This window comes from Peromyscus eremicus, chromosome 5 (assembly GCF_949786415.1).
Source record: "Peromyscus eremicus chromosome 5, PerEre_H2_v1, whole genome shotgun sequence".
In the NCBI taxonomy this organism is placed as follows: Eukaryota; Metazoa; Chordata; class Mammalia; order Rodentia; family Cricetidae; genus Peromyscus; species Peromyscus eremicus.
The window spans coordinates 88,252,329-88,274,903 of NC_081420.1; the positions used below are offsets into that span (position 1 = coordinate 88,252,329).

The 22,575-nt window shown below is 52.8% G+C and overlaps 1 protein-coding gene across 1 annotated transcript in view; it reads right to left on the reverse strand.

The window, feature by feature from the left end:
- The window catches only part of Atp2c2 (ATPase secretory pathway Ca2+ transporting 2), a 59,113-nt gene continuing 36,538 nt past the window's right edge, over nt 1–22,575 (reverse strand). Inside the window, exons 11-27 of the mRNA XM_059263051.1 lie at nt 20,770–20,836; nt 16,315–16,439; nt 16,095–16,192; nt 14,496–14,597; nt 13,425–13,514; nt 9,787–9,888; nt 9,292–9,448; nt 8,349–8,519; nt 7,691–7,788; nt 7,547–7,597; nt 6,234–6,400; nt 4,856–4,924; nt 4,651–4,767; nt 3,186–3,333; nt 1,889–1,987; nt 1,606–1,747; nt 1–119 (exon numbers count right to left, since the gene is read on the reverse strand). Coding sequence (XP_059119034.1) covers nt 1–119; nt 1,606–1,747; nt 1,889–1,987; nt 3,186–3,333; nt 4,651–4,767; nt 4,856–4,924; nt 6,234–6,400; nt 7,547–7,597; nt 7,691–7,788; nt 8,349–8,519; nt 9,292–9,448; nt 9,787–9,888; nt 13,425–13,514; nt 14,496–14,597; nt 16,095–16,192; nt 16,315–16,439; nt 20,770–20,836 — 1,922 coding nt within the window. The remainder of the gene's footprint in view (nt 120–1,605; nt 1,748–1,888; nt 1,988–3,185; nt 3,334–4,650; nt 4,768–4,855; nt 4,925–6,233; nt 6,401–7,546; nt 7,598–7,690; nt 7,789–8,348; nt 8,520–9,291; nt 9,449–9,786; nt 9,889–13,424; nt 13,515–14,495; nt 14,598–16,094; nt 16,193–16,314; nt 16,440–20,769; nt 20,837–22,575) is intronic.

Consider the following 22,575-nt stretch of genomic DNA (forward strand, 5'->3'; position numbering starts at 1 on the left):
TCACACGGCCCCTGGGAACGTCTGGGGGGTCTTGCCTCCGGAGCAGAACTTCTCACACAGCTTGAGCAGCTCCGACAGAAAGAAGACAGACGAGGCCAGGCCAGCTAACAGCAGCAGGTCTGTGGGAAGAGAGGCTCAGGTGGCAGTGGCCACCTGCCACGTCCTGCAGTGGCCACCTGCCACGTCCTGCAGTGGCTCCCTCTGTGTTCTCTGCCTTTCTCCTCAACCCAACAGACTTGTGGGGGCTGAGGGGAAGGGGCTGGCCACTCTTGAAGAAGCCAGGGTCCTTCTGTGACACTGGATGCCCAAATGAGTCCCATGGTTTTTGCAAGCTGACTTTGTTCCTCACCATGGAAAAAGCTGCTTAGAAACTTGCTTGGGGGTTCCTGTCTTTCTGAGATAGGGTCTCGGGTAGTTCAGGTTAGCCTCGAACTTATTACGCAACTAAGGACAACTTTGTACTCCTGATCCTCCTGTCTCTCTCCAGTGTCACTGTTGGAATTACAGGCAGGCCTAGGTTATGTGGTGCTGGGGATGGAGCCCAGGGCTGTGTGTGTGCCAAGCAAGCACTCTACCAACAGAGCTACAGCCCCAGCCCAAGGGTTTTGTGTGTGGGCTTGTAGGAACATACAGGCAGAGGTCAGGGGTCGACATTGGGTGTTGTCTTTTGCTCTCCACCTTTTTATTTTTTTTTCAGACAGCTCTCTCACTGAACCTGGAGCCCACCATTTTCAGCTAGGCTAGCTGGCCACGGAGCCCCCGAAGTCCTCCTGTCTCTGCCTCCCCAGCCCTGGCATTACTGGTACATGCATTCTGAGGCTCAGACTTGGGCCCTCATGCTGTCCTGTTTCCCCAGCTCCTGGGTTCCTTTTCTTTGCTCCCATAGGGAGCTCGCTGGGGCCTGCAGGGACACTGATTCTAGATCACAGGGAGGGGGGGGGGCCCATCCTGGCTTTATCCAGGTCTCCAGTGCCCTGTCTGCACATCTTCACACCCGGGTGACCGTTTGGGGTCTGTAGTGAGCTGTGCTGGACCTGGGAGTTGACCCTCTGTTCTCCACTCCTGGGTGGAAGTGACAGAGGAAAACTAGGGACCTGTCACGGCTGTTCTTGGGCTAGTTCCTCTGCAGGGCCTGTCCCTGCAGGAATAGGGACTGTTTGCTTCCTGTCCCCACTGCTCTTTGGCTGTGGGAGCGTCCTGGGCTCCAGAGCAGAGCATGCACACAGTGGCCTTTGAGCATCCCAGGCTGCTAAATTATGTCCCTTTCAGCAAGAACTGCCAGATGGCCAGCTCAGATGAGCACCTGTCCAAGTCACCCCAGTCAAGCCCCCAGACTGTGTGTGTCCTGAGGTTCAGGGTGCTGCCACCCAGTCCTAGCCTCAGGCCCCACTTTTAGCAGAGGGGGCCTCTTTCTGGGCTTCATTTGCGTTCCCTGTATCTGCATGTCACCTTCCTACTCTAGGTGACACAGAGCAGATGCTGCAGACCAAACTCTTTGCAGAATGGCCCTGAAATCTCCCTCTCTGTGGCCCCCGCAGCTCCACCCCAGGCGGTCTCGGGGCGGGGGGGGGGGTGGGGACCACTTGTTCCTGTTCCCTCACTCACCGAGAGCTCTCAGGTTTTCTGTCTGGAAGACCCGCTGCAGGGGCGGGGCATAGATCACAGCCAGCTGCCCGAGAAGGGACCCGAGGACCGAGTAGAGGAACATGCGGTTCCGGAAGAAGCCAATCTCAAATATCAGCTTGGTCTGTGGGGAGGAGAGGCCTGATGGGGCTTTTGCAAGCGCACAGTGTGGGTTCGGCAGCTGTGCCCCTGGGACACTGTGCAGTCTGTATCTCCCCCCCCCCCCCCGGGGCGGGGCTCGGGGCTGGGTCTCAGCCCTGCTCACCTGAGAGCGACAGCTTAGGGCATTGAAGAGGTCGAAAAACACGAAGCAGGTGAAGGCCATGGTGGTGGTGCGTGGAGTGCTGGTCCCGTTCTCCGGGATCTGGAACCCGGTACATAGGTATGCTCACGGCAGAGAGGGAAGGGGACCCCCTGCCTTAGAGCTGAGGGGTACAGTCAGTGTGCCAGGGGTGACCTGTGTGTGTGTGCTGCCTGAGGATTGCTGGTCAACCCAGCCCCGAAGGTGTACCCTAGAATCTGACTCTGTGCCGTGTTTCTGTGCCGGCCCCAGGGGACGCCCACCCTGGGAAGAGCCTTGTCTTCTATCAGGAGTATCAGCTGCCAGCACAGGTAGCCGAGAAAGGGAAGACCGCTGCTCCTAGAGCAGCATTTCTCAACCTGTGGGTCGCGACCCCATTGGGGATTAAACGACCCTTTCATAAGGGTCACCTAAGACCATCGGAAAACATATTATGATTCATAAAAGTAGCAAAATTACTGTTATGAACTAGCAATGGAAATAATTCTATGGTTAGGGGTCACCTCAACATTAGGGACTGAATAAAAGGGTCGCAGCATTAGGAAGGTTGGAAATACTGTCCTAGTGGGTAACTGCCTCACAGGTCACGACACTACCCAGACCCACAGATCAGAACTCATGAGGAGTGTGGGACAGTCGGTCCCAAAGACAATGTGGCATGGTAAGAATGTCTGTTGAGGCCTAAGCTGTGTCTGACTGGGTTGGCTCGTCACAAGGACTGGCCAGAGCCCCAGTGAGATGGATTTGTGAGTGCAAGTTTTCAGTTTTTGCCTCAGTTCCTCCCCAACCCCCCCCCATTCCCGGAACCCTCATCAGGCTGGAACACAGCTCGGTCCGTCCAGTGTACACCCCTCTACCCTGGCTACCAGGCAGACTTTCAGAAGGAAGCTCCCATCTGGATGCCCTGGAGGACATGTCTAAACACAATGGGGATCCCTGCTTAATTCCTCATCTTGGCCATATATAACCATGCCAATGGGCCTTGAAAATTGACCTGTGCTAAGATAGTCTCAGAGTGTAAGGGGATCCTGTAGTCTCCTGTGACAATAAAAATAGTGCCCGCCATCCAGACCCCCGCTCTCTGCGCTCTGGCTACAGTACTTGACCCACACACTTCTCCCCACCTCTCCCAGGCATCTGCACCCACCACCCACTCTCTGGCCTCTGATAGCACCAAGCTATGTGTCTCCCTGGAGAGATGACCCGGTCCTGCACAGGGCTCCCGACTGTTCCTGAGCGAGCCAATGCCTGCCCTGCTCACCTCTCTCCAGAAGATAAAGAGGGTCCCTCCTATGATGACAGCAGCTGACATGAGGACCTTCAGGATCAGGGCTTTGTTCAGGATCGTGTCCCTGATGCTCCGGGGAGGCCTCCGCAGGGCATCTCTGTCCACAGGCTCCACCCCCAGGCTGTGCAGAACAAGGCAGCAATGCTTTGAAATAGCAAGGTCACTTGGAAGCTGGGCCAGGTGGCACACACCTGTAACCCCAGCTTTCCGGAGGCTGAGGCAGGTGGATCTCTGAGTTCAAGGCCAGCCTAGGTTATATAGTGAATCCCCCAGCTAGCCTGAACTACAGAGTGAGAGCCTGCTTCAAAAAGCCAAAAATTTAGCCAGGCAGTGGTGGCGCACGCCTTTAATTCCAGCACTTGGGAGGCAGAGGCAGAGGGATCTCTGTGAGTTCGAGGCCAGCCTGGGCTACCAAGTGAGTTCCAAGAAAGGCGCAAAGCTACACAGAGAAACCTTGTTTCAAAAAACCAAAAAAAAAAAAAAAGCCAAAAATTTGAAAAGGACCCCTGAGACCCATGCTTCAGCCTTGCCCTTTGGACTGTCGCTGGTGAGCAGGGCTGTTCTTGTCCCACAGTAACCATCCCAGGGATAGCCATAGCTCTCTACTCATCTCTCTCCAAGCATCTAGATGCAGAGAGGCCAGAGCACCTAGCAAGGACCAGCACCAGGCTTTGGCCTTTCCCATGTCATGAATTCCTGATCCCCCCACCCCCACGCAGTTCCCACTACCGTGTGGGGTCCTGAGTGAGGCCTGGAGAAACAGGACCCAGCTCTGCCCTCCAGGGTCCATCTGTCAGAGACTCCTCATTTGTCACTCGGAAACATCAGGAGATGTTGCACATGGGCTAGAGACCTGGGAGCTACCTCACCTGCTGTCTCTCACACACAGGGAGCCTTGTGGAAGCTGCAGCCCTCACTGGGCTCTGGGGAAATGAACCGGCCTTCCCTCTCGGTGTACCACAGCAGATGGTTATAGTGATGTTAACAGTAACAGCAGCCCCGTTTGGAGTGATACCTCCCTGTGCAAGCAACCAAGGCTGCTGGGCACACAGGTCTCCCGTGCCACCAATGAGTTCATGAGCATCTATGTCATGCAAGCACCATCCAAGGGTCAAGGGGCATCACGTCCATAGTCACCAGCTACAGTAGGGATGGATCCAACCAATCAGAACAATGATACTTTCCTCTTTGGGGAAAAGGATGGGCAGAGGACCAAGGATGAGGCCACCACTGTTAGAGTGATCAGGGAGGACTTCTTGGAGGTGGTGACCTGACTATACAGTGGGACTGAGCCATGGGCTCCAGGAGAGGGCTGTAACTGAGAGAGCGCAAGGCTCCATCTCTGCATTCATGCCCTTCAAGAAGCTGTTCACACTTCAGCAGCCTGGAGATTCCAAGAGGGAGCTCACATGGTCCTGCCTTCAGCCTGCTGCCTCACCTCTGCGCCGGTGGCCCATCCATGATGATGTTCACCCACAGGATCTGCATGGCATTGAGGGGGCTGGGCAGGTTGCACACGGTGGACAGGGTAATGAGGCTCAGGGCTGCAATACTCCTGCAGGGCACAGGCGACAGGCAGCGCATCAACGCATGCACCAGATTCAGTGCCCGCTGACCACGGAGGAACGTCTGCCTCTGCTTACGTGCTCAGCTGGAAGCGGACGAAGTTCTTGATGTTGTAGAAGATGCCTTTGCCTTCCTCCACCGCGCTCCTGAAAGGGAGGTGAGTGAGTGTGGGCAGAAAGGTCCTGGGGGCGTGGCGTGGTCAGCTCACACGCAGCAGTGCAGGTAGCTCTTGCTGGCACAGCTGGGACACACCAGTAGGAGGTGATGTCCGCCCTTCTGTGCAAATCCTGTGTGTGACCCCTCGGCTGGAGCCCAGGGCCCCAACTGTGCTCGGATGCTGACAGTACAATCCACCTGCAGTTGGACACACAGAGCGGAAGAAACCCAAGCTCTGCACACACTGGAAGCAGAACAGGAGAGGGTCTGAGAGGTTCAGAGACATCACCATCTGTCCGTCTATGTGTGTGTGTGTGTGTACCTGTGCGGTTTATGTGTCAGAACATGTGTGTGGAGGCCCTAAGAACATGTTGGATGTCCTGCTGCCTCTCTGCCTTACTCCTTTGGAATCAGTGTTTCACAGAGCCTGGAGCAAAGCTGGCAGCCAGCAAGCCCCAGGGGTCCTCCTCTCTCTGCCCCTCACGGTGCCAGGCTTACAGGCACACTCCTATGGCGATGTCCGTGGGACGCACACGCACACACACTAAATCATTCTTGGAAGAGTATTTTTAATAGCAGAGAAATGTTGCTATGTTGGTGCCTCTGCTGTTCAAAGCACTCTTCCAAATGTTCTTCTGCACCCTAAGTACTGATTTACTAAAGATTAGCCTTAATTATAGCTTCAAATTAAATCCAGAGAAAGGCAACTTTAATCCTCCAGCCTCACCTCCTGAATTCAGGAATCCCAGGTCTGTGCCTCCTTGTTGGGCCTCCAACTGTGACTTCTATTTGTGCAGATGTGCACACATGTGGGGGTCAGAGGACAACCTGGGTGTCAGCCCCAGGATGGCTGTCCTCCTTGGACACAAGATGTCTTACTGGCCTGGAGCTCACCGATCGGGGAGGTTGGCCAGCTAGCCAGCCCTGGTTCTGCCTGTCTCCTCCACAGCGGTAGGACCAACAGCCTGTACCACCCCGCCTGCATTTTCTTGTGAACTCAGGATGTCACACTCAGTTCCCCATGCTGCAGGCCAAGCGCTTTGCTGCCTGAGCCATCCCTCCAGCCCCCAAACGTGATTTTTAACAGCTCTCTGTTACTGACTAGTCAAGTGGCTCCAGGTTTTCTTTATATCCCACAGTGACGAATGACAGGATGGCCCCAGGACCCTGTTTTGAGAAGTTCCATATGTTTGGAGTGAGCTTGGGATATAGCTCTCTTCAGAGAGTCCCCTGAACCCCGAGCAAGCCCCCTCATACCCACTACAGCACATCCTGGGGATGCTGGTTATAGCAGCTCACATAATAGTTGAGAAGTCATCGTCCACCAGAATCATGTTGGCGGCCTCTTTGCTGACGTCCGTCCCTGTCTGGCCCATGGCGATCCCGATGTCCGCAGACTTCAGGGCGACTGAATCATTCACACCGTCCCCTGTCATGGCTACAATGGCCCCTGACTCCTGCAATGCCTTTGGGAAGAGCAGGTGATGGAGGGCCACAGCCCGAGGACCCTCCTAGACTTTCTTGATGCCCTGCCTGGTGAACCATGGAGGCAGCAGCCACCCGTCAGCTGGCCTGGTCACAGTCACTCTCCTGCAGTGGCTGTGGAAGTGGGCATGGCCCTGAACTACCCAACCTTAGTTTCTCCATCTGCAAAGCAAGTGGCAGCCACCATCCTGGACTCACAGGCTGTTGTGACACCCTGTCTAGGACAACAGAAGTGACTTGTAAAAGTTGCTGTCAGTGAGCAGTAAATAAAGCCATTAGAAGCCTTATCTCTGGGCTGGCAAGATGTCTCAATGTGTAAAGGAGCTTGCCGCCGATCTCGATGACCTGAGTCGTAGAGTCACGTGGTTAATAGAGAACTGACTCCCACAGGTTGTCACCTGACCTCCACACATGCACTGTGGCCTGTATGCACCCATGTTCATATATACAAAATTTGGTCTCTCCCTCTTTTTGGAACAGGGTCTTTCTGTGTAGCTCAGACTGTCCTGGAACTCATGATCCTCCTGCCTCAGCCTCCTGAGTACTGGGATGACGTTGTGAGCCAGCATATGTGGTTGGCATTTATTCTTCATCACTAAAAACTAAATGCCCCAGTACCCCCTCAAACAGCCCCCAAAGAGCAAAACATGGCTACCAAGGAGCTCGGGACTGCCAGGTGCGGACGTGGGAAAGCTCTGAAACTCACAGGCTTCTGGTTGACAAAGAGAAACCATGGCAGGTCCATGTTGGCACCTAAATATTTTCTCTTTACATCATCTCATTCCCAGGGCTGTCCCTAGTGTCTGTGGTCAGTGGTCCCCAGCTTCCCAACAACCCCGTAAGGGGATCCACTCCTGTTTAGCTGTGAAGTACCCATCCCACTAGAGATGACATTTCCCAGCATCCTCTGCAGCTAAACATGTGATAGCATTCTGGCCCGCAAGCAGGGATGGATGCATGGGAGGCATGCAGCTGTCTAGAGAAGAAAGCTACAGTCAAGGCCAGCTTAGCAGCATCCCCCCCGTGCCCCCCCCCAACCCCGGACCATCCCTGTCACTTGGCCAGCTGAGAGCCTGTCACCCTGGATGGTCCCACCCTGAATGGACCCTGTCGTTCGGCCCAGTTACCTTTATGATTTTAACCTTGTGCTTCGGGCTGGTCCTGAAGAATATAGACACCTGGCATAGGGAGTCCAAGAGTCATCAGTGGACAGAGGAGCTGGAGGACCTCTCCATCCCTGCCCCGTCTGCCCCCGCCCCGGGAGAACCCACCTGCCTCACTCGGGCAGCCAGTGCGTCCTGCTCCATGCCTTCCACCTCCTCCCCAGACATGGCTTTCAGCTTCTCGTGGCACAGGCCGATGGTTCTTCCTTGGGAGGGGAGTTAAGGCTGAGGAGTACCTCCAGGGCCCGAACTGTGGTCCTGTCCACCCAGCATGCCCATCTGAGTCAGTGTCTGATAACCGGTGAACCTCTATTTGCCCATGAGGAGGAAACTACGTGAAAACTGGCTTCCCTGAGGCCACACTGCTGGGAAGTGCCACTGGCACCTCACATGAGGGCTCTGAGACTCCGGCTGTGACCTCACGGCCCTGGGCTGAGTTGGGCAAAACCACCCTGACAGCTCAATAGACATGATTAGAGGAGGCAGAGGGGGCCTGCCGGCCCCCCGCTGACGAAGAGACGTGAGGACCAGCGTGGCTCCATGACTCGTCAAAGATGCCCAGCCGGTGGAGGGAGCCAGACTGGAACTCCACGGTGTGGGTGCCATCTGTGCCTAAACAAACCCCTAAACACATCGCAGGTCCTCAGTTTACATGTGGACTTTCCCCCAGTTTGGACACAAGCTGGAGCAGGGAGCACTGGTCTACACAGCTCAGATCCCTCTCAGCTGGGCGTGATCCCTTCACTCCCAGCCTCACCCTGGTTACCTATGGCCATGGCCGTCTCTAGGGCATCTCCTGTCACCATCTTCACTGACACACCAGACTCCGAGAGGACCCGGACTGCTTCCTTGACGCCAGCCCTCGGGGGGTCGATGATACCCACCAGACCCAGGAATGTCAGTCTCCCCAGCTCGGGCCCAGACGCCAGGGCCAGCACTGTGAGAGACACAAGGACAGGTTTCTGGGGGCTGGTGACCTTCTTTAGTCCTAGCAAGCCCTACTGTGACCCTCAGTCACAGGGGTGCTGGATAGGGAGGGAGGGGTGTGGGAATAGCTCAGATGATTGTCTGAGGCTGGTTGTCCAGCTGAAGCCCCTGGGGGATGACAGGCAGGCATCTGGGACAGCCCCGCCTGCCACGGGCTCAATGCACACTCATCTGTCCCCAAAGTAGGGAGGTCGAGGTAATGGACAGGGTGAGCCCAGCGCCTCTCCTAGCCCTGCCCCCATGGAGTACAAATATTCCAGAGTGTTTTGAGATGTTTTCTCCAACAAGGGACAGGGCAGCAAATGGCACAGGGTTTAACATTAGCCTGAGGGGAAGACATTGACCCTGAAGCCGGGAAAGCTGCATACGCCACGAAATGAAGTGTCTTCCCTCGTCTGAGAGTTCTAGGTTTTCATGGCAGAAGGCAGGGAGTGAAATGGTGCCTGAAATTATGTTCATGGCACAAACTTCATATGTCCTAGAGAACTTGGCGAGCAACGCCCCCTCCATACACGAGCCACACCTGGATAAGTGGGTGTCATGAAGGGCTAGGGGTGTCTAGGCACTTTGTGGAGTGTCACGTTGGGAATTGCTGTCAGCTCACCCCTGCCTGCATTCTGGCTGGTGGCAGATTCACCCCGGACCCTGCTCTCATGCATCCCGGCAACACTACAGGCCAACTCAAGGCCCCAGAGGCCAGAGGAGGGAGTCATGACACCAACCCCGCAGGCCAAGCGACCCCATCTTCTTCTCTTCCTGCTGCCAGCAGGACTTCTGTTGGGGCGTCAGAGGCAGGGGGATGCCCCCATTGTTGTACATGCTACAGTGATGGATTACTTCCTCAAAGGCCCCCTTCATGAAGTAAACGTCTTCCTGATCCTTGGAAAAGAAAAGGAAAAAGATCTGCGGTCATTGGGTGCTTCCTGCTGCCTCACACTTGAGCCCACACCAGAATCCCCCAAACAAACAGGTCCCCACTGTGAGCATCATGGGTCAGAAAGCCCCGTCCATACTGTCACCTCAGTTTGGAAGTCTTGGAAGGTGCTGGGCTTGTCATCCTCTCCCCCAGGTGTTTGTGCCTTGTTTTGGTAAGGGACAGAGGACAGCACAGCCATGGTGTGCTCCTGTCATCCCGGCTCTCAAATGCCGAGGCAGGAGGCTTCCAGGTTAGCTTGGGCCCCACAGTGAGACTCTGTCTCAACACCAGCCAGGCTCACCTCATTCTTCGGGCTGCACCTCACTGCCATCCACTTCTGCTCTGAGCTGAAGGGAATCTCTTTTCTCCGTGTGTAGGAATCTTTGACACCACTTAAGTTCATCTAGGGCGTAAGGTGGGATATTTTCAGGGAGTCATCCCAAGCCAGGCTATAAGCCAGTGGTTCTCAACCTTCCTAATGCTGCGACCCTTTAGTACAGTTCCTCATGTTGTGGTGACCCACAACATAAAATTATTTTTGTTGCTACTGCATAACTATAATTTTACTACTGTTATAAATCGGAAATTGGAAATATGTGTTTTCCAATGGTCTTAGGTGACTTGCTGTGAAGAGGTCGTTTGCACACACACACACACCCCATAAAGGGTCGTGACCCATGGGTTGAGAACCACTGCTGTATGCTAAGCTCTGTCTGTGTAAATCAGCATCCAAACTACAGAAACCCAAGCAGTAGCTATGGGAAGGCTGCCTGCTTCAAAGGCCTCACCCAGGAAACGGTTTCTTTTCTCTTGTCCCAGGACCAAGCCTTTGGAAACTTCTGGGGAACAACGGCATTTGGGAGGGTGCAGTCTGGGGCCTGCAGGATCATCACCCGTGTGGTCGTGGTCTTTGATGACTTTGGGGCCTGTTGCTCACCAGGTCAAACTCGGGTTTCCAAAAGCAAACCAGTGTTAGCCAGGTACCCATGCATTAGAGACAGTGTTTGGGAGAGAAAGGAATTCCAGAACTCCGGCGGAAGTGGTAGAGGTGGGAATGGATTGGGGAAGGAGGGGCTCTGAGGACCCCACTTCCCTATCGAGACAGGGTCTCACTGTGTAGCCCTGGCTGGCCTGGGATTTGCTATGTAGGTCAGGCTGGACTTGAACTCACAGAGATCTGCCTAGCTCTGCTTCCCCAGTGCTGGGATTAAAGGCGTGTGACACCATGCCTGGAAAGGGTTCCCCATCCCCTCATCTTCCTCAAAGCACAGATATGTCAGCAGCCCCCACAGTGGTGAACAGTGGCTGTGCTGTGGAATGCTGTCCTCTGAGAAAGGCAGCCATCAGTATCGTTATCCGAGAAGCTGTGACCTATCCCCAGACCCTCAAAATGAGGCCTGTTGTTATTCCCTCAGAAGGAGGGGTAGGGCGGGCATCAGACCCTCACCTTCTCAACCCTACCTCAGCTGCAGCAGGGATATGGTAGAGCATTCGGAAAGCAGAAGATTCCCGGCAGGGGGCACACCACATCAGGGCTGAGCTCCACAGGGACGTGGCTGTTTGTGATCACCATGCTACTTTGAGCAAACCCAGTGAAGTCAATCACCCACCAAGCTGGGCCTGGGTGGAATTGATTCTTTTGGGGGTGCCCTATGTGGGTGAGTAGATGTTTGTTTGTGTCACCCCAGGAGTTCACAAAACATGGAGATGTGATGGTGGGCAGGGTGTGGTGGCACATGCCTGTAGTCATACCTACTCAGAGGCTGAGGCAGGATTGTGAGTTCAAGACCAACCTGGGCCACACAGCAAGGGCGTTTCTCAAAGTAAAAAGTACTGGAGTTTAACCCAGGCAGAGATGATACCCTGGGTTCTGTTCTCACTACCGAAAACTAATAACATTGTGAAAGTGATATAAGAGAGGGGTGTGCAGATCATGAACATGATGCCTAAGGCTGGGGAGATGCTCAGCAGGTAAGAGGGCTTGCTGTGCAAACCTGAGGACTGAGTTCGAATCCCCAGAGCCCGTGTCTACTAGTCAGGGTTTCCTAAAGGAGAACTGATGGAACCAATATAATTGCATGAAAAAGCAAGCAAGCAAGCACAGATATCTGCTTAATACATGCATATCTATGCACAAACACATTTTTATTTGTTTGTTTGTTTGTATTTTGTTTTCTGAGATAAGGTTTCTCTATATAACAGTCCTGGCTGTCCTGGAACTCACTCTGTAGACCAGGCTGGCCTCAGACTCACAGAGATCCACCTGCCTCTGCCTCCCGAGTGCTGGGATTAAAGGTATTCATGTCAGTTATAATCCTTGTTTCTGTAATTGGTCACGTGGCCTTAGCTGGTATTTATAACTATGTTGACGTCAGACATGATTGCTCCCGGCAGCACCAATCTACTCTCGAGAGGATGTTGGGCATCGAAGACACTCCATATGGGATTTGTTTTCTTCTTGGCAAAAAATGGCCTGTTGGGCAGAGAACTGCCCTTGCCTCGACTGCTGACAGTACGTACACTGTCCAATCCGGACGAGCAGGACACGAGGAAAAGCGACTGATGAAACTTGCTGAGACAAGATGGGACAATCTTTCAAATTTTCCTGCCTCTGAGGATAGTCTGTCCGATAATCTAGGCCTATGGCCAACAGTGGACGCAGCTGTCTCTGTCATTCCTTGCATTTTTCAGAAGTTGCTTGCTTGCACTTCCTGCTCACTCAGGTAATATTATTTTCCTTCTCAGGTCTTTGATGGGGTCGAAGACTAGATGGTTACAGTTACGATCCTCTCGTATCTTAGCTAAGAGCATTACAGGTACAAGATTAGGCTCTTCAAGATAGGACAGCTTTTGGAGTGATCTCTGTGACTCGCCAATTACCTTTGGACGTTTAGTGTATGTCTCTTGCTTGATGTTGTTCTTGTTGGTTGTAGTTCCATTTTTGTTTATGATATTACCTTTTCTTCCTTCTAGACAATACTTGATCGTTGTTCTTTTTGTATATAACTTTGTATTAGGTTTAGAACCTTCTTATTTAGACAAAAAAAGGGGGAAGTGTTGTGGGAATTCATTCCATTCAACCAATGACTTTTGGGGTGTCTGATCAAATGGGTGTGGTCTTGTCTGCGTATGTGACCATTTAAGAGGAGAGAGAGAGGGGTCACGATCTCTCTTGGGTAGCGAGGACCGGATCAGGCAGTGTGGAGCGGCTTGCTGTTGGTTCCCATCACCCCTGGGCGGAACCGAGGACAATGGCTGGAGAAGTGGCGTTGTTTATCTCGTTCTGTAGCCGTGATGGTATTATCCCCATTTTATATCTTAATAATTCCTGAGCTCCTTTAACAGACTCTTGTGGGTTCACCTAACTACTTTTTTCTACTACCAATTCTGTCCTTCCTCTTCCCTCAGCAAGCACTGAGTGACCCACACCTTCATTCCTGACGGGTCTGTGCGCCAGCCCGCCTGGCCTGGGTTATAGTTTCCCATTGACTTTAATCACAGGACATGGTGGCACCAAGAGATGCCCTGAAGGGTCCCCTGTACTCCAGACATACTCTTTCCCACCTCCCTTGTGGAGAAGCAATCCAAATTCCCCTTGGCAATCAGTACCCTGCTACCACTGTGCTTCCTTTCTTGGCCTGCCTGCTTCAGGGGATCAGAAACCCAAAGTGGCCAGGGGGGAGTCTGAGCTTCCAGTTTGGTGGAATGTTCACTGTGTCTCCCGGCTGGAGCATTTCTCCTTTTGGAACCAAAACTTCTAGGTCAGCAAGTGGCTATGTGTGCCTGAACCCTCAGTGCTGCCGGAAGACAGGGTGGGTGATAGGGAGACAGCTGGGCTTGCTGGCCCAGCCTGGCTAAGGTTCCGTGAGAGACCCTGTCTCAAGGGAACAACTGGAGAGCCACAGAGAAGGACACTGATGTCCTCTTCTGACCTCTTACCTTCATGCCCAGCACTATCAAGGCCCCTTCTGTGGGCTGTCCCATTACAGTGTTCTTCCTGATGACAGCGTTGTTGGCGACGCAGCCTGCCTGAAGGGGGGCGGTTGGAATATCTGCAGTCAGTACTGAGATCTAGTGCCTGGGTCCTGAGCTCACCCACACCGTGAAAAGGCTGGACACAGTAGGCGTGGCCTTAGAGCTGGGCCAGGCAACAAGAGTTTCCTTCAATAAGTCGGTGTCTTAGAAACACACAAGGATCCCCCGCCACCCCTCCATCTTCAGGCATTGGACTCAGGGCCTCTCACATGCTAGGTAAGCCTTCTACCACTGAACTGCACACCCCAGATTTGTTTTTAGTTTTTTATTCTGAGATAGGGCTTGCTAAGTTTCCCAGGCTGGTCTTGAACTTGCAACCCTCCTGTCTCAGTCTCCTCAGTAGCTGGGATGCCAGGCTCAGGAGGAGTGCTGGTTCCAGAAGCTGTCGTAGGGGAGCCCTGGGTGCGGGAGGACTAGGGTCTGAGGAAGGGTGGTGGGGTGGTAGTGACTCCTCGTGGGCCTCCACTTGGGGTGACACTGTGCTCTGGGGCTGGAGAGTGGCCGAGGAGGATAAGCAGGCATCACTCAAGCCACAGGCTTTACGGAAGTGTTCTGCAGTACACAGCTAGCTCAGAGAAAAGTCTAGAAACCTGACAGAGTAGTGTGGGCAGCTGCTGCTGCTTCCCTGCCACACTGGAGCTGAGCTCTGCCCTCCAGGGGCTTCTCTGAGTTTGTTTCTGAGGGGGCTGAGGAGAGGGAAGGCCGCAGAGGAGGGGTTGTTTGGGAGGAGGCCCTGACTCCCTGGAGGCCGCTTGCCATGCATGGAGGGCAGTGGACTTATGTGGGGGACCGCACCTGAAACAGTGCGGGCGATCCGCACCCACAAGCCCAGCCAGGCTCCGCCTTTCCTTTCCCTTCCTCCTTCCCATCCAGCTGGGGTGATGTCTGCAGCTGTGACAGCCTAAGCTGTCAATCACCCCCTTTATCATTCCAGGCAAGTCGCACCCTGTCCCACTATGGCGACCCAACACTCACCTCCACCAGCTTCCCCACCGAAACATTGCTGAATCCCTTGATTACTTCCTTGGATGGGAGGAGGTACACAGTCCCTTCGCCGCTGTACCCAACTCCACTGACCTGGAGGGACATGGCAGATGGAGGGTATTACCAAGAGCCAACCCCCAAACCCTGGATGACACCCGTTCCTTCTCCTAGGGTCACCCCGAAGCCATGAGCCTACGCATGAGGATGAGCCTGCAGACTGTCTGCCGCCCAGGACCTCTCTCTGACAGTTGAGGTGCATGCGCTATGACAAACTACTGCAAGCGCTCTGGTGGAGGTTGTGGCTGCACAAGGGCCCTACAAGCTAAGGCGCAAACGGAGACGTCTTGGGAGGAGCCGTACCTAAGCCAAGAGGAAATATCCAGGCTTCTGCAGTTCATAAACCTGTCAGTCAAGATAGTGCAGCCCGGGGCTAAAAAGCAACCAGCCATGGAATGTTTGCAGATGGGCATGACAGTGTGCCCGGAAAATGGTACTGAGGGGCCAGAGAGGTGGCTCTGTAGTTAGTTACAAGTGCATATTGGTCTTGTAAGGGACCCAAGTTCAGTTCCCAGCACTACCACTAGATGGCTCCAAACTGCTGTAACACCAGCTTCAGGCGACTCCAACACCCTCTTCTGTCCTCCAAGGGCACTGCACCTATGTGCCTACAGCAACACACAGGCATACACATAAATAAATCTGTCTCAAAAAAAATACAACAAAAAAACCTTTAGAAAGTAAAAAACATTATTGACAAGAGAAGGCCATGGCCTATGGGCCCCCATTTGCTGATCCTCTGCTTTGGAGAGCTCTGTGGAAAAATATCCAGACACAAAATTGCTGGTTCAGGAGGGTGCCATGTGAGAGTCAGAGGAACACAAACAGTGAGTCACTCGGTCAGTTTGTCACGGGTGGTGACAGGTACTTATGTAGCCTTTAAATTTTGTAACGAGCTGGGCATGGTGACCCACACCTGGCAATCCCAGCATGTGGGAAGCTGAGACAAGACGACTCATCCCAACTTCTGGGACAGGCTGGGCTACATATTGAGTTCCAGCCTAACCCGGACTATACAGAGTGGGACCCTGTTTCAAAAAGCCCCAAAGCAGCAGGGACTAGTGGCCCAAGCCTGTAATCCTAGCTAGCGGAGAGGCCGAGGCAGGCAGGTCTCGAGTTCAAAGTCAGCCTGGATACAGAGCAAGGCCTTGTCTCCAAGTGAAAGTGAAGAGCGAGTTGGAGGGAAGACAGCTCAGGGTCAGTGTTTGCTGGGCATGCCAGGCAATCCCCAGACCACAAAAGCGGGGTGGGATGTTAGTGAGGGGCTGGGAGTCCGGTTCAGCAGTACAGTGCCTGTCTAGCATGGAGGAGACCCTTGGGTTCTATCCTGCAAAAATATAAAAAATAAAATTTGATAATTAAAAAAACCAAGGAAGCCATCTTAAATTGGTCACCATACTTTCTTAGACAGACCTCCAAGGTATTTACTTCTTCCTCGCTGTTCTAGGAGACTCTGTGTAATCTCTCTGGGCAGGGGAAGGGCCGGCAGGGGACACCTTGGTCTCCTGCCTTGCGGGATAGCACGAGGCTCACCTCAGCCTGGAACCCATCGGATGTGACGAGCTGGGTCGCTGTCATTTCGTTGGCTGTCAGTGTGCCTGTCTTGTCAGAGCAGATGACATTACAGCAGCCTGGTGCCATGGGAACAGGTTTAGAGAGATGAGTTGTCCCCCGCCAAGCCTCTTGAGTGTGAGCAATCCCAACCCCACACCTCCACCTGACTCAGTTTCCATTGCGGGGAGGGAACCCTCACCAAGAGTCTCCACAATGGGCAGCTTCTTCACAATGACCCGCTTCTTAGCCATCCTCAGCACCCCCAGGACCAGCGTCACCATGACAACGATGGGCAGCCCCTCTGGGATGGCCGCCACAGCCAGGCTGAGTAAAAAAGCAGAACCAGACTCAATACACCCAAGGGTGATGGGACTTCTCAACTGGTATTGGTGACCATGCTTTCATCTAGTGAAGCTTGTCTTTGCCTCAGTGGACATTCTATTCAATTTCCAATCCCACAATGCACTTGCCTCCTTCACTATTTCTGCCCTGACCGCTTTGCTGCTAAACTACCTCCCTAACTTGGGACAGGACCTCTCCAGTCAGGCGGTCACGGTCTCAGTGGAAACTGATGCCTCTTAAGTCCTTTTACATTCCCAGCATTCTCATTTATTAGAGGCAGAGTTTCAGGGGAAGCACATGGCAATTCCAGAGTCAGGGAACTAGCGGGAGGGGAAACTGAGGCTGGGGTGTACTATATGAGAGAATTTTTTAAAAAAGGAAAGAAAGTGGCAGGTTTGGGCATGCAGACTCTTCTCCTGGTCCCTTGAATTTCAGTTGTCTAATTCTTCTGGTGGATACCAAAGGAACCAAAGCACAAGCACAGTGAACCCCCTCCCCCGCACACACCTTCTCCATAGAGTAGATCTGATGGCTGCCCACTTCATCACCACCCCCTCCAGTGCTGAGAGCCCCACGCTGAGATCTTGGGAGAAGCTGGCCACACCCCCCTCCAGCACTCCCCCCTCCCCATTTGGCCCTAGAGTGAGGGTGGAGATGTGAGACTTATAACCACAGTAAACTCTCAAGTATTTTCATTAGAGGGAACCGCCCACAGTAATTTCTAGAAAGGGACTACTTGGGGTGTAGGAGTGACAGGGTAAGCTCTGTTACCTGAGAAACCATACAAGAGATAAGAAAAGGGACAGTCCAAGCCCTGCTGAGCATGTGACCCGTCCCCCCCCCCCCCCAGACCAGGTTTGCTCAAAGCAAGCTGTTACCCAGAGGTCTGGGACAGGAGCATTGCTAGAACAACTATCCTTCCCAAGAAACTGGAGGCCGGGTACCATTTTAATACAGTGACTGTATTTGTTTTTACAAGACAGGGTCTCATGTAGCTCAGGCTGGCCTTGAACTCACTGTGTAGCGAAAGATAACCTTGATCTTACTTCCTCCGCCTCACAAGTGTTGGGATGAGGTAGGAGCACAGCCACACCTGGTTTCTGTGGCCTTGGATTTGAACCCAGGGCTGCATGCATGCTAAGTGAGTGCTCAGCCATGAGCCACGTGTCCAGCCTTACAAGGACCTAATTTTAAAGCACTGATAATGAAAAATTTAAATATAACAGAGTTCAGATTAAAAGCCATTTCTGGCTACATTGGTGCAGGGACAGCTTTTTGCCCTCTGTGCTCCTCAGGCTGAGGTGTCCAGTTGACACATGCTGAAGGGACAGATGTGAGATCATGAATATCCATGAGTACCTGACTCTTGCTGGTGCAGAGCGAACACTCAGCTCGGGCTAGTGAAAAGTCATAAAAATTGGTGGGGGCTCACAGGACCTCGTCACCCATGGGACCTCATTGCATTAAATGGTGAATGCTGTCATGATTTGGTGTCCCACTGAGGAAGGGAAGAGAGGTTGGTGAAATGGCTTAGGTGGTAAAGACACCTGCTGCCACCCTCTGATGACCTGAGTTCCATCCCCAGGAACCACATAAGGAGAGAACTGACTCCTGCAATTTGTTCCCTGACCTCCATATGTCACTGTGCTACATGGGCACCCCCATCCCCAAATAAGTAAATGTTTAAAAAAAAATCAGTGGTATGTGTGCTGTAGCATAGGGTTTCTGATCACACTGGTATAAGCTGCCCTCTGGACAAGCATGGTTCACACCTGCAGTCCCAGCGCTCAGGAGGTAGAGACAGGAGGATCACCACCAGTGTGAGGCCAGCCTGAGCGACATTGACAGACCCTGGTCTTAAAAAAAACACAAGAAAAAAAAAAAAAAAAGGAGAGATAGAATATGAATAGTGACCTTTCACCCGGAGACAATGGGCCATTCAAAGACAAGTTATATAAACCAAGATTACTGAATTTGGTCAAGGAGCTTGGGTGGGGCGTGGGGGGGCGTTTCCATGGTGACAGTGAAACCAGCTTCCTTGGTTTTATGGCCTGGGCTGGCCAGACTAGCTAAGCTAACATTTACAGAAGATTATGAGGGGACACCCCCGTATGTCAAGGGATGGGCGTAGTGCGCACACCTGGATATGATCATAGCAATGAAGAATTAATCCACAAACTAATAAAGATTAGGAGAGATCAGGAATAGCAAGTTCTTGGAATCATCTTTAGTAACGCTCCAGCCACCAGGGCCTGAGGAAAAGTTTTTAGAAGAACAATTCTCTGTTTTTATTTATTTTGGAGAGTTTCCTCCTTGGCTTTTCTGCCATTTCTACCTTCCAATTTGGTGGTTTGGGGTGACTGGTCTACCATAAAAGCTTGAAGGTTTTTGCCTATTCAATGTTCCAGGGAAAGGAATGGATTCTTGTCCAGGTGTGCCAAGAGCCATGGAGGGAAGGATCAATGTGGACACTGGGGTTTTTGTTTCTTTATCCTTCACACATGCTGTCTTTCTAGGCTCCTGCAACTTTTGGTGGTTTATAAGATGGGAGATAATATAGAATAGTAACTCTTTGTGGTTAGGGGTGGGGATGGGACCCAGCACCTTGTCCATACTGGGGAGGTCCCATGTCCCTGAACTCTGTACTGCTGGGCTGCACCCTTCTGTGAAGGGTGGTGTTTCAGTATTTTGGCTCCTGAGGGCTCTGCTGTCTCCAGCAGCCCCTCAAGGCTCAGAGTCTCCTCCTCCTCTACCTCTCTCCATGGCTTCATCAACAGGGCACTGTTAGGGTGTTGAGACCCACGCCTCTGGTTCTGCTTGTGCTGGGGCCTGGCTGGGGGAGGTTCTAATCCCAGTCCCAGAGTGTGTCCTGGGACAGGCACCTTGGCACTTCTGGGAGCTTGTTAGAGATAGCGTCAGGTGTCAGTGGTGTTCTCTTGGTGGCACTGATCTGCCGTGGGCTATCCCACCCCAGGGCCTTGATACCTGCCTGGTGCTCCCTCCCTTCCTGCTATTCTCTTAACCGGCCCTTTTCAACTTTTTGCTTTCATATGACATGGAAACACATCCCTGATTACCTTCTCAGTCTCACACCCCTTTCTGTCTCCTTCCCACTCTCTCTCACAGCCAACATTTCCCATTGGGTATCAACACAGGCACAGATGCTAAGCTGTAACTGCGTTGTTCACCCACACTTAAATTGTTCACATTCACTTTCTCCACGAGGGCCCAGGCCTGTAGCTCAGTCAGTACTTTGATGACGTAACAGATAGCCCGTCAATGCTCAGTCAATATTTGTGGGCCTCCAGCTGCCAGCTGCCCAAGGTGGGAACAGAACCTTAGCAAGTGAAGGGTCCCATCCTGCCTAGAGGCACCGTGAGGGGTGGTTCAGAGTCTGGCTTCCACTCCAGGGCAATTGTGGAGCCTGAATCTCAGTTTCCCCATTTGTAAGGTGGAGCACGTGTGACCTTGTGGAACTGAGCTAGGACCAGCTAGGGTCATGTGTTCAGTTCCTGTTCCTTGTTCCAGCATCAGGAGATCCAGACTCCCACTCCTGGGCACCCAAAACCCTGGGTTCAATTCCCAACAAGGCTTAAACCAGCTACATGCAGGGTGATCAGAACCTCAAGGCCATCCTTGGCTTTGTAAGGTGTTTAAAGCCAGCCTGGGCTACATGAGATCCTGTCTTAGAGACAGAGATTGATCGATTCATCCAGGTCCTAACCCTGGATGTATGGCTGACCTTATCCAAGAACAGGGTCCTTGCAGATGTTCTCAAGTCAAGGTGAAGGGCTTTGCTGATCTTTTTCTGTGCAGAGACGGAACCAGGTACTTGCTTTATCACTAAATGCCCCGGCCCCTGTTAGAGTCAGTCTGGACTGTCCGCTTGTTTGGATGGAGAAATCGCCAGGAGGTTAGTAAAGTGTGTCTCTGGGCCTGTGTGAGAGGACTGACTAACCTGTGTGTGGGCAGGTGACCGTGGACAGAACCCTCTGAAACCTTGAGCTCCCTTCCTTACTTTCCTCGAGCCTTTTGTCACAGTAACTAGAAACTGATGAAACAAGGTCACACCCTGCCTGTGTTGGAGGCACAGTCTTCTCTAGGCATGCTGCTGTGTGTTCCAGGCCCTCAGCTGGATAGATCCAAGCCCTCATCAAAGAGGGATGAGAAAGGACCCTATGCTCTATACCCCTCCAACATGCTGCTGGAGACCCACTTTGGTGGGGTCCAGGAGTGCCTCCCCATTCCCTGCCTGCCTGCAGCCCACCACCTGCTCTGCTGGGGAAGGGGCCTGGGAGCCTTGACAACGCACCTGACCCCGATAGTGAACATGCTGAGAATGGGCTTGCCTTGCATCCAACCAACCAGCATCAGGAGACCTGCAAGAGACGTGACAGCGTCAACCTGGGTCCCTGGGTCCCCAGTGCCTCACCATGCTTTTAGCCCACTTCCTGAGGGGCCCTCTGGGAACTCAAATGCTGGATATAAGTAGTGACCTCAGGAGCGTGAAGCTTCTGGGCTGGAGATGAAAGATGGCCTAGCATGTATGAAGCCCTAGGTCCAATCTCCAGAATTGAGGGTGGGTGGGTGGCAGGGAGGGTAGTTCAGAGGAATTAACGTGGATATGTAGGCATGGTGGCTCCTAGTTATAATTCCAGCATTCAGGATGCTGAGACAGGAGGATGGCAAGAGTTGGAGGTCAGCATGGACCTTGTTTCAAATGAACAAAAACAAATAAAGAGAACCTGCAACCACTCATTCTACTGGGTGGAAAATCCAGTTTTATTCTTTCAGAAAAGAGTCCTGCTGTCCAAGCGCTAAGTCCAAGCTTAGGGTGAAGAGACTGACCACCAGTTCACACTGGGACATTTCCTGTTTATATTCCATGTCACTCCTGTGAGAGAGGGTAGACTCTGTTGTTCTCTGTCTCTCTCTCTGTCTCTCTCTCTGTCTCTGTGTCTCTCTTTCTGTCTCTCTGTCTCTCTGTCTCTCTCTCTCTCTCTCTGTCTCTCTGTCTCTCTCTCTCTCTCTGTCTCTCTCTCTCTCTCTCTTTTTCAGTTCTGGGAATGGAAACCCACACACATACACCAGTAAGCTCTCTACCACAGAGCCACACCCCAAACCATGGGCCACTGCTTTTTAAATATGTCTTATGTCCTGATTAAATTTCCTCTTCCTCCTTTGCCAATCCGTCATCAAATGTTTACTAAACACCAGGCTTTTTCTGGGTTCCGGAGGCATGGAGACAGAAGCAGCCTGAGCCACCACTGGGACCCATGAACAAGTTCACAAGATACTACAGCAGTGCAGAAAAGGACTGGGAGCAGCCAGTTGTAGCCTCAGTGTCTATACCTGTAAAATGGGAGCATGACCATATCTCCCTGTCCTTGCAATGGACACAAATAACAGTGAGAAGGAAGGAGGCAGGTGGTTTGTTGACAGCGTTTAGACTTGCTAAAGGATGTGAGCTTTGCTCTGCAGGGCACAGGAAACTGAGGATGGCCTATGCTGGTGTGTGCAAGTGCATGCACGTGTATGTATGTGTAGACGCTCACAGGATGTGACTGGTCATAGAACTCAGCCCTCGACTGAAATCTTTGCTGGGACCCAGATGAATCAAGAGGAAATGAATTAGGGGGCTCTGTTAGACACAGGGGCTGGACAGGGAGTCCAGAGCCCTCTCTAGGAACTTCATCTGTCCTTGCAACCAGAAGATGCTGCTGCTGGCTAGTGAGGCCTGGCGAGGGGCAGCCCTGGGCATCCGTCCCATGGCCACCTTCAGTGACCTGCTATGGATAGCTTGAAGTTGGCCATGCCAAGAGGATCTAACCAAGGGAGTTGGTAGATACCATCATCTCCTAGAGAGACTCTGCCAGCTTCCCCGCAGCTCCTGAGGGCCTCCAGGAGTCCCGGGAACTCAGCTGACACCCCTAGAAGCCCCTAGAGGGCTCTTTAGAGGAGACTCCCTCAGTGAGCACCTGTCTTGTCATAGGCATGCCGTGGGATTAAGCTCTACTTTAACATGGCAGTCACCTGTGAGCCTTCCTTCCGCCTTGGACATCTGTGTGCATATGTATGTTGGAGTGTGTGCAGGTACCGAGAGTGTGCCTGTGTATGT